The sequence below is a fragment of the Uloborus diversus genome, chromosome 2, assembly GCF_026930045.1.
Source record: "Uloborus diversus isolate 005 chromosome 2, Udiv.v.3.1, whole genome shotgun sequence".
Taxonomy (NCBI): Eukaryota; Metazoa; Arthropoda; class Arachnida; order Araneae; family Uloboridae; genus Uloborus; species Uloborus diversus.
This window is the reverse complement of record NC_072732.1, coordinates 214,684,538-214,696,211: the sequence shown is the minus strand read 5'-3', so window position 1 is coordinate 214,696,211 and position 11,674 is coordinate 214,684,538. Positions and strand designations below refer to the sequence as shown.

The 11,674-nt window shown below is 31.6% G+C and overlaps 1 protein-coding gene across 1 annotated transcript in view; it reads right to left on the bottom strand.

Moving 5' to 3' along the window:
• Nucleotides 1-11,674, bottom strand: part of LOC129216269 (multiple PDZ domain protein-like) — a 125,045-nt gene that overhangs the window by 28,359 nt on the left and 85,012 nt on the right. Inside the window, 3 exon segments of the mRNA XM_054850474.1 lie at nt 2,499-2,615; nt 6,901-7,122; nt 11,303-11,386. Coding sequence (XP_054706449.1) covers nt 2,499-2,615; nt 6,901-7,122; nt 11,303-11,386 — 423 coding nt within the window.

Genomic DNA, 11,674 nt, shown 5'->3' with positions numbered 1-11,674 from the left:
CAGTCACATCCTGAATCAATCAGGATGTGACTGGATTGAAAATTTCGGATGAGTACATCAGAAAGACAAGCGTGTAAGTATTCCTACATGAGATAAAGTACTACAACTGCTTAAAGAAATGGTAAGCATAAAACTATTAATATCCAAGTGGTAGAATCACATAGTAAACAAAAACAAGTCGAGTTTTACACAAGCGGATGCAATCGGATTTTGAAGCATAAAAATCGGGACTAGACTGTAAAAAAGATAAATTCACAATTTTTATGCTCAATGCTTAAAAGTTAAACAAGCATGTTGATACATGAAATACACCGCCAACTCAGTCATTCCAGCCGAGGACTGCAGTTTCGTGCTTATTAGCACTCATCAGCCCGGTATAGGAAGTGACTGAACTGGAGGTGGAAAACCTCTTAAAGAAGCCAAGAGTGCCAAATGACCTGGTAGCTAATATAGAATTAGCACTGACCAGACGAGTGACCGAAGCAATGGTTCGGTTCAACTCGAGGATTGAAGGCAAGGCATGGTATTTCCACTAAGTTACCACCTTATAGCCAGGGCTAAGGCATAAATGCATGAAATACACCGCTGATGCAGTCATTTTAACCGAGGACTTAAAGAGGTTTTCCACCTCCAGCTCAGTCACTTCCTATGCCGGGCTGACGAGTGCTAATAAGCACGAAACTGCAGTCCTCGGCTGGAATGACTGAGTTAGAGGTGTATTTCATGTATTTGTCCCTTAGCCCTGGCTATAAGGTGGTAACTTACTGGGGAAAAAAAGCCTGTCGATGTTTAAAAGATTGCCTTCTCAAGAAAAATCATGATTTTGTATTATGCAAAAATGTATGTATCACTAAAAAAAAAAAAAATAATTTGAATTTTGACATCTTGAATTCAAATTATGTTTTTCGCAATCACAAGTGTGTGTATGTAGGCGTGTGTGTTTGTGTGTGGGGGTATGTGTTTAGGGGTATGTGTATGTGTGTGTAGGCATGTGTGTTTGTGTGCTGGCATAAGTGTGTGGGTAGTTATGTATATGAATGTGTGTATGTGTGTGTGGGGGGGTATGTGTATGTAGGCATATGTGTTTGTGTCAGTGTGCAGGTATGTATGCGTGTGTGTTTGTGTATGTGAGTGTGTGTAGTTGTGTATGTATGTGCGTGTGTGTAGGACATGGATGCAACCTGGAGACGGCTTTCGCTATAGGAGCAGCATCGAGAGGAGCCGGTCGACGGTGATGGTGCGGAGAGTGACGGTGGGAAAATAAAAAGATAGGACATCAAAACAGTCAAATGAGAACAATAAGCAATCGTGATTGTTCAAAAAAAAAAACTTGTAAGAACTTTATGCATTTTTAAAGAAAATGAAATTCCAACTGAATCGGTCAGTTTGAAAAGAGGTCAACTCTACTTTTTCAAAATTTTCAGTGGAGAGAAAAAACGTATATTCATCCTATTTTTTAAATTTCATTTAATTTTCTTTATTTTATTTTATGGTGTGATGAAGCTTATTTGAAATTGACACGATCCCGAAATTGTACTGCAATAATTGACTAAAAACCTTCATTTTTTTTACCGGGAGATGACCCGTTTTCAAAATGAACATGGGTTTTTCAAAATAAATGTTACTGCAAAATTTTAAACATTGTTTATTCTTACAAAATATTGAATTTGCATGTGAAAACTGAAAAAAGGAATTTAAACAACAAATAAATAAATAAATAAATAAAAATAAAATGAAATAAAATTCCTTAGCTGCTTCTTTGGTGTATGTAGTGCACCAATCGTAAATTTTCTGCTGAAATTTTTATGAGCATCTGATGTACATTGATGTAATTTTTTATATCCATTTTTGTTTCATTTATTGTAACTTTGCCCTGATAAGCAGGATTGTTTGCTGGGTTTGGGATAAAAAGTTTTGAGGTTTCTATATTTTTTAATAAGAAAACCCTTTCTTCTACTAAGCAATCAATGAATGGTCTAGCCCATGCAACTCCGGGTTTAAGATTTGCGAACACAAACTTGTAAAAGTTGTTTAGAGCATAAAGAAAGAAAAACTTTTTGCTCATTGGAAACCCCTTTTCCGTAACTTCTATTCACTGGTCTTACTTTTTAAAATAATCTGGTCACCAATTTGTAAATCTGCTACATCCTGATGTGTCAAATGCTTTACTTTGAACTTCTTAGAATTTGAGGAAAATAAGATAAAATCTTCGAACTGTTTAGGTGTGTAAATCCAGTCCTCAAGTTGAAAATGAGGAGGAGTTCATTATGGAAAAGAGTCATCTCTAAAAGATGAATCCTTTTCAAAATGAACGCTGGTGGGGGCCTTACACCGAAAAGCCATTTTCACGTGGAACCGATGTGTTGAAGTTTAAGGGGTGGGAAACCGCCATAAAGTAAGTTCTGAAAAAATATAGAGTTGACCCCTTTTTAATATGACCGATTCAATTATATTTCATACATTTTTTATTGAACTAACAAAACAACTTTAAAACTCACTTTTAAGACTGCGGCTGCATGCTCCTGAGAAGCTGACTTTAAATCTTGGCCATTTACTTCTAAAATTTGATCGCCTTGAATTAGCCTACCATCAGCTTCTGCAATACCTCCTTTCACCTATCAAAGGATAAGATTACATTAGCCATGCAATATTTACAGACACTATTAAAAATTGCAATCAAGAATTAACAAGTAAAAGAAGAAAAAGATATTTACAATATACAGATTCTAATTTTCTCAAAATATATTAGTAAAAAATACCTGCATGATAAGTAAAATATCCAGGTAGGACATTTTAATTAAGGCCTCACTGATACTTGTTATGACATCACTAGCATGCCAATGGAATTTGTATTAGTAAACTTTTTCTTGAATCTTTAAAAATTAGTTTCAATATTGAAACTTTTTCAACTATTCAAGGTAGTTGCAACAAAAACATTTAATATTTAATTGAATATGTCTTTTTCACAAACTTTAACTCTTTTTTTAGGAGACAAAGTAACACTCATGAGAAAAACATTTTTACAAATACAGTGAAGCACCGTTTATACGTTTTTGAAGAGACTGTATGAAAAAAGCGTACAAACAAAAAAACGTATAATAGGTATAGGTTAATGTGTATTAGACTTTGCAGGGACCAATTTTAGAAACGTATAATTGATAAAAACGTACAAAAGAGAAACGTATCAACGGTGCTTCACTGTACTTAAAATTTCGTAAATAAATAAATATTCATACCATTTTGACTTAAAACTGAGTATTTAAGATAGTTTAATCAAGATTTGTTGGAATATTTATTTTTGGAAAAGAAATTACAGAATGGTTTATAAAGATAACACTCCATGAGAAAAACGGTGACTTGCCAAGAAGTTTTTTAGAATTTCCAAAATCTAAGCAATGTAAACACGCAAATAATCACCTGGTTAGAAAGCTGTAATTGTAAGGAGTTTATACTTAGGAAAGTTTTAATGTTTATAACGACAAAAATATTCAAATTGTGTCGAACCTGATGTGTCAATGCATTTGAAAATCACCTTATAGCTATCCGAAAATGTGTTAAAAAAAAAAAAAGGAAAAATTCTGGGGAAGGAAAGGAACAAACATTATTATGAGCTTCTTGGGCTTGACGGTGAGTTTTGACAACTTAAATATCCACATTAAGAATATTTCTCATTTTACTGGGGGAAAAAAAAACCCTACTAAAATTGATGGCATTAATAAACGACATATTTTTACCCATACTGACTTTAAATAATCAGGTTGTTTCAAATAATGAAACAAAGAAATTAACACTCATTAATATTTTAAAACTGTTATTAAAACTGAAATTCATGAAATCAGCTCAGTTCTGATTGCTGCTTGTTTACCAACAGAAAAAGTATTTTAATTTTTGATAAATATTTAAAATAAATAAGTGTAAATTGCATTCTGGCAGAACACAACACAATGATAAAGTATTTGAGAAGAAAAATACTTAATTTGAACATTCTCATTAACATCCTAATATTGTGACTGCTTGGATTGATAAATGACATATTTTTACCCGTACTGATTTCAAATAATGAAACAAAGAAATCAACTCTCATCAATATTTTGAAACTGTTATTAAAACCGAAAATTCATAATCTGAGCTCAGTTCTGTTTGCTGCTTGTTTACCCCAACAGAAAAAGTATTTTAATTTTTGAAAAATATTTAAAATAAATAAGTGTAAATTGCATTCTGGCAGAACACAACACAATGATAAAGTATTTGAGAAGAAAAATACTTAATTTGAACATTCTCATTAACATCCTAATATTGTGACTGCTTGTATTTCACAAGACTTTTCGTATAAATATCACATGCAAATCAAGATGCATGAAAATGATTTATACAAAAACATGCATGAAAGTGAAATACAAAATTATGCAATGCATGAACAAGATAAATGCTCTATTTCACAAAATAAAACAACAGTTTTGTTTCAGCAGTGATTAATAAAAATTAGTTTAGAAAAACTAATTAAACTTAAATAGAAGCTCAACATCAAATATAAAACATTTGTCAGACAGATGAAATTATGAGGTGTAAAAAAATAACAAATAAAAGTAAAATAATAGTTTAAAAAGAATTTTCAGTTTTAAATATTATGATTGAAATAACTTGGTCTTTATTCAAACATAGATCTATATACTTGATCCTATTCATAAAATATGAAAAAATTGCTTAAGCTCAAAACTGTTAAATATGTCCAAGTAAATTTGAATGCATAGCCCACCAAAAATTTAATGGCACAATGACAAATTTAATATTGAACAATATCAATAAAATTTGAAAATTTTCATAACAAAATATGTAGAAATGAATTTTTTCGAAAACAACACTAATTTTCTGACTTGAGCACATTTAAATCAGATGATTTTCAATATGTTCCAAAATGATTGTCATTTAAGAGTGATCGTACTTACGTAATGTTTGATAGGCAGATGAACTTATTTAATATAAAATGCGAAAATGTCACGAATTAGTTTGCATTAGTTCAATCCCAAACATAAAAAAATGTGGGTGGAAAAATGCACATCTATATTAAAAAGAATTGTTCACACTATTTTTAGTACAAATTGTAATCTAAATACTAGCACAAATTGAAGGTTTGTTAGCATAAAAAAATTGTGGGAAAGAATGCACATCTATTTTAAAAAGAATTTTGTTCAAACTATTTTTCATACAAATTGTAATCTAAATACTAGTACAAATTAAAGGTTTGTTAGCAGTTGAAGTTTTGGCATTATCATTAAAGTCACATACTATTTCTCCTCAGATTTTTTCCAAAATATCATCTGCTGAAAGGATTCCTGCTGCTTCAAAATTGTTACCCAAGTTAAAACTAAAGCTTCACTATTCTTGTGTTTTTGATGTTTTAGGATGTAAAGCAATAAAAGAGGATGGGTCGTAAAAAAAAACTATTTTATAATGTAAATGACATCTGAATAAACCTCTAAAGAACCATTAGGAGTAAAAATGACCATCCAAAAACGAAGGACAAGAGGTAATTCACAATAGATAGTTCTACCCCCAAGAAAATTGAAATGCCACAGGTTTATGGACATTATCCTTTATTCTTCATACAAAAAGGCTCAACATTTGTAACTTGATAAAAGAACAAAATATTATAACTCAATTTTAAAAATTGAAAATTAGCTAATTTCAACCACAAACATACAAGAGGTAGAAATGTTGGCTTTACTTAGCTGATTTTTTTAATGCACATATAATGAGTGAAATTTTAAAGTATATTAAATAGCAAACCAGACTTAACAAAACCTTCATTTTAGCTACAGTTTTGTATTAAGCGAGGTCACATAAAAGAGAAGTGCACAAAATTAAATTCAATAATAATGTATTTTTCATGGGCAGAAATTATACTGACCATTGTTGTTACTTCAATTTATTAGTCAATTTTTCAATTTTACATTTGGGTTTTGAAATTGCTTTATTAAGGGTTCAATGACCTGCACCTGCATTAAAAGTACAGAAAAACATATTGATATTTTTTCCAAGACCGTTCCACTTGATTTCAGCTATTTTTACGCAAAGCAATCTTTAAATTAAAAACACTTTTCATTGTTCTCCCTCCTCTCTCCTCTCTCTCTCACACACACAAAATCTTGCAATTTAAAACCTAGCATTAATTAGATAAGGAATTAAATTTGAAATTCATTGCAAAAGTAAGTGTTTAACATACACATTTAAATATTGGCACAACTAAACATTTTAATTATTTTCCCATTTGAAATGTGTTTAATTTTTAATTTCACTCTTAATTTTTACACATACAGTAAAGCACCGTTTATACGTTTTTCATTTATACGATTTTATCAATTATACGTTTTTTAAATTGCTCCCCGCAGAGTCTAATACACATTAACCTATACCAGTGAAACGTTTTTCCATTTATACAGTTTTTTCATACATTCCCTTTAGAAGCATACAAACCGTGCTTCATTGTATCTACTACAGTAATACACAAATGCATACACACATTCACTATTGCTCTTATAATATGCTAATTCCTTGTAATTGAGGACAAGCAGGTCCCAACTATGAGTTCTATAAAACACTGGGTACGAACTGTAATTGGTGCCCCCCCCCCTCTTCTCTGCTTTTCAATTTAATAAAGTAATAAAATATTTTGGATTTGAAATTTGTCAATGAGGTATTTTTTTCGATTTGCTATAGCTATTCAACATTTTATACGTTGCTTTAGTTTGATTTGATACTATTCCATTTTTTTCAACTTAAGGTACAGATTTGGTGCCTGCCTAAATTTGGTGCAGTGAGTCTGTGCCCCATTTCTCAATCTGGCCCTGAGGACAAGAGGCTATTTTGCCACAATTTCGCAATCATCTGACGTAGACTTACGACTTCTGATATGAAGACCCCGGGCCCATTCTTCCTGCCCACGATGCTCAGCCCCAAGCCTCTCCCTGGCTTCTTGTGCAGTTCCACTTCCAAGGCTTCGAAAGCGTCTTCTTCGTGGTGGCTCTCTTCCCGGTAGACCAGCATCTGGACGACGGCAGGGGTCTGGCGCAGGGCGGCGATGGCACGCTCGTGAATGGCATTCCTCAGGTCCTCGCCATTCACCTGAGGATAAGAAATGAGTTTGCTCAGGAAATAACGAAGGAAACGACAAAAAACAAACTGATAACATCCCGAATTCAATGCCAAAACAAAAACAAAATCAGAAAAATAAAATTCAGATCAGCAAGAATTAGTATGACTCGACTAAGTACAGGGGTGAAAGCTGCAAAACTTCTCAAGGCGAAATATTTTTAAATAGATAGAAGTTGTGTGCAAAATTTAGTGAAAGGATTGAATACGCTCGTGAATGGCGTTCCTCAGGTCCTCGCCATTCACCTGAGGATAAGAAAGAAGAGTTCGCTCAGAAAACAACGAAGCACATGACAAAAAACAAACTGATAACATCCCAAATTTAATGCCAAAACAAAAAAAAAAAAAAAAAATGAGTAAAATAAAATTCAGATCAGCAAGAATTAGTATGACTCGACTAAGCACTGGGGTGAAAGCAGTTGTGTCCAAAATTTAGTGAAAGGATTGAATATGCTCGTGAATGGAGTTCCTCAGGTCCTCGCCATTCACCTCAGGATAAGAAACAGTTCGCTCAGAAAACAATGAAGGACATGACAAAGAACAAACTGATAACATCACAAATTTAGTGCCAAAACAAAATAAAATTCAGACCAGCAAGAATCAGTATGACTCGACTAAGCGCAGGGGTGAAAGCTGCAAAACTTCTCAAGGCAAAACAATTTTAAATAGAAAGAAGTTGTGTCCAAAACTTAGTGAAAGGATTGAATACACTCGTGATTGGCGTAACTCAGGTGCTCACCATTCACCAGATGATAAGAAAGAGTTCGCTCAGAAAACAACGAAAGACATGACAAAAAATAAACTGATAACATCCCAAATTTAATGCCCAAACAAAAACAAAATCAGCAAAATAAAATTTAGATCAGCAAGAATTATTATGACTCGATTAAGAGCAGGGGTGAAAGCTGCAAAACTTCTCAAGGCGAAACATTTTCAAATAGAAAGAAATTGTGTCCAAAACTTAGTAAAAGGATTGAATACAGCACTTAAAAATGAACACCCATTTTCTATGAAAAGTGCTCCCCAAAAACAGAAAGCATCAACAAACACACTGAAAAATTATAATTTTTTAAGAAATAAAATGAGAAATTTTACTTTATTTAAGAGTATTTTTTATTTTTTATTATTGGCGAATGAGTAACAGTTTCTCTCTCTAAAAGATCATAAAATACGAATTAAATACAATTCTCAACTTCCTAAATTTTACTCCTTGCAGATTATTTATTATTTTAACTCTTATCTCGCGCTGTCACACTTCGTGTTAAATTTTTTAAAGAAAACAGAAATCCGCCGAAAAACTGACTAATAATTTCAAAATTACCTGAACAATTTTAGCAGCCAATCTAATCAAATTTGAGCAAAACTGGAGTAGCTGACCAAATCGTTGAATGGGTAGGCCCCTAGTTTTGCGGTTTATATTTTGGTTCTCCACAAGTATACAAAAAGCAAGCACAAAATTGAAATGCTTAATATTTATTTGTCAAAAAGTTAATTATAAAACAAACCATTCTTGTACTTCATTCCACAATTTCATAGCAGTAAGAATATAAAAAATGAGAACAGCCTTATTAAATTATTACGACACTTTCACACATGAAATGTCATATTTTAGTATCGAACAATACTAGCTACAAAATTACTGGTTCTTAATCATGTACTCGAAGTACCTGAAAATCAAGTCCAGTTTTTAAAATATTTCCCTTTCATAAGTGACCATAAAACATTATATGTAAGTTAAATATATTAAGAACCACTGTGACAGTAACTGAATTTTAATTTAAAAAAATGCAGATAGGATATTTGTGCATAACAGTACAGTATTTAAATTTTTTTTTTAGATTTGTAAAATATTGTGCACTTGGAATGAATAATTTGAATATATGCTGCTATTCTGAGAAGTTTAAAATAGGGTTAAATTGAAGGCAAGTTTAGCTATCAAAATATCATAATCATGCAGCAAAAAGTTTTAAATTTTTTCCAAAAGAGAGAAGGGAAAAAAGAGAAAAAAATTAAGAAAAAATTAGAAAAGGAAAAAAAGAAAGCTAATGAACAACTACCAGATCTTTTCAAAAGAAAATTTATATAAATGCAAAACTGACATTCTGATATAAAAATCTCCCAGTTATTAGAAAAGAGAAGTATACTATCTTTCAAAACATTTATTTAATAACTATAAATTGCTAATAATTATTTCTGTAACAATACTCAATCAAAAATAAGTGTAATATATTTAACAATTTAAAAAATTTATAATATCTCATTTGAGTTACGAAGACATGACTTCACTGCTATTGCATATATTCAAGTTTTTTATTCCCAAGAGCACAATACTTTACAAATCTAAAATAAAAAAAATATTGTGCTAAGCATAAAACTCGTATCAACATGAGGAGGTTCTTCATAACATATTTTACTCATGTACAATGTTTTATGGTCATTAGTGAAAGAGAAATATGTTTTAAAAAATACTGAAAAAGTGGAATCTTAATCAAATATATGGAAGCATAAAACTTTAAGAAGCAGTTTTTCATTTCGAGCTTAACTGAATAAGACTTATGTGCTTGGCACGGTGATTATTACTCATTATTACGCTTTAAATACTACAATAGAACATGTTACATTTTTCATGTATATTGTCGTCTTAGGGCAACAATAGGATATCTTAATATTATTCCTGGGATTAGATGTCTAACTGTTGCTCTGAGGCGACGATATATAAATTAAATAATATTTTAAACTAAAATAAAAAATACAAAGTGAATTTTGTATTAATGTAATTCTTATGTTATTTTTAAAAAAATAAAATTTATTTCATTACAAGCAGTGAAACCATGCAACTCTGACACAATAGGATTTCAATACTTGAAAGTTTCAACGGGTGCGTCCCGCTTAAAACTGAATGATATAATACAGTTAAATCTTTTTACAATGAAATTCAAGGGGTCAAATTTTGTTTGTTGAATAAAGGTAATTTTGTTGTAATGAAATTCATGCAATGTAATGGCAGTTAAAACGAGACTGAACATTTATTTTATACAAACAGCTATTTCTTTGAATTAGTATTTGGTGCTTTAAGATTTGTTTGTAACTTCAAAATCAATTAGGATATGTATGTTTCAAAAGTTTGAGTTTTTACAGCATATTCAAACTTTTTAAAACTTTGCATCAATAATTAGGTATTCTTCAATTTATTCATGTCAGCAAACATCTAATTTTACTATTATGCAAGTTATCGGTAGGATACTAATAATGACACAACAGTAAGAAAATGCTAGACCAAGTTAATACAAGGTTGCTTTACTAGATGAGTAAGGTTCTATTAGATCTTTTTATTATTATTTAATTCATTTATTTATTTTGGCATTATTAAGACTAAAATTTTGATAACATTTGCATTATGACAGTAGAATGTGACTAATTGCCTTCTCTGGTAGCCTGCCTTTCTTTGGGTTGAACAACCCTTGCGTTGGAAGTGAATCATAATCTAGGATTTTCAATGAATCTCTTCTTTTTTTCTCCACAAAAAATAGGCAGATTTTGCTGAAGTTGTCCATTAGTGTCCATTTTAATGAGAAAAAAAAACTAACAAGAAAAGCTTTGTCCATGTCCTTGTGTAAGTGAGTGCCCACTTTATTGAGGGGACTTTTAATGGTTTAACCATAGGAAAGGGACAGGGATAAAAGAAACTGCCCACACTGAGGGGTGTCTGCTTTGAAGGAGTGTCCGTTAAGTAAGTATTCACTGTACATAAAAAGTCACAGAAAACAGAGTAACATGTCAAGTGTCACACTATTCTCACTTCCTTCTTCAGTGTTTTATTATTTTTGCATTAATTTCATTCAAACATTACACCAGTTTTTCACATTTTAGTACAATTATAGTTTTAGGAAATATCTATAGTGTTAGATTGGTATTCTTGTTTAATTATTACAGCTTTTCTTAAAAATTTAAGGGTATTTCCTTTTGCCATTTCTATGAACACTTTTTCATATCTTTAGAGGAATTTTTAGAGATTTTTTTTTTTTTTTTTTGGTCATCAAAATAATGCTCCATGGTTTTACATGACAACTGCTATTTCACACGGCACTTTGTACCTTACACCTTTTTGGCAGACTACCTGCCACTGAGATAAAATGAAAACAATATAACTTACTTCTAAAATTTGGTCACCTGGCCTAAGCCTACCATCTAAGGCAGCTGCACCATCAGGATACACTTCATGAATTAGCACTACTCCCTGAAAAGCAAAGTTTCATTATGCTGTGCAGTGACTAACATGTTGTAACTACGTTTAAAAAAGAGAGAAAAACCCTCACGAGATATTGTTAAAAACATGAAATATTTGATAATTTTAATATGCATGCTCTAAAACCCAAGGTGCAAGTCTTTCTGCATCATAACTCACTGTTAAAATCATGGATGAACGTTGAGAAATATGCACAGGAACAACAATTTGACCCCCCCCCCTCTCTCACCATCAGCAAACGGTCTCAAATCAAACTAAAATGTATTGAATAACCATGAG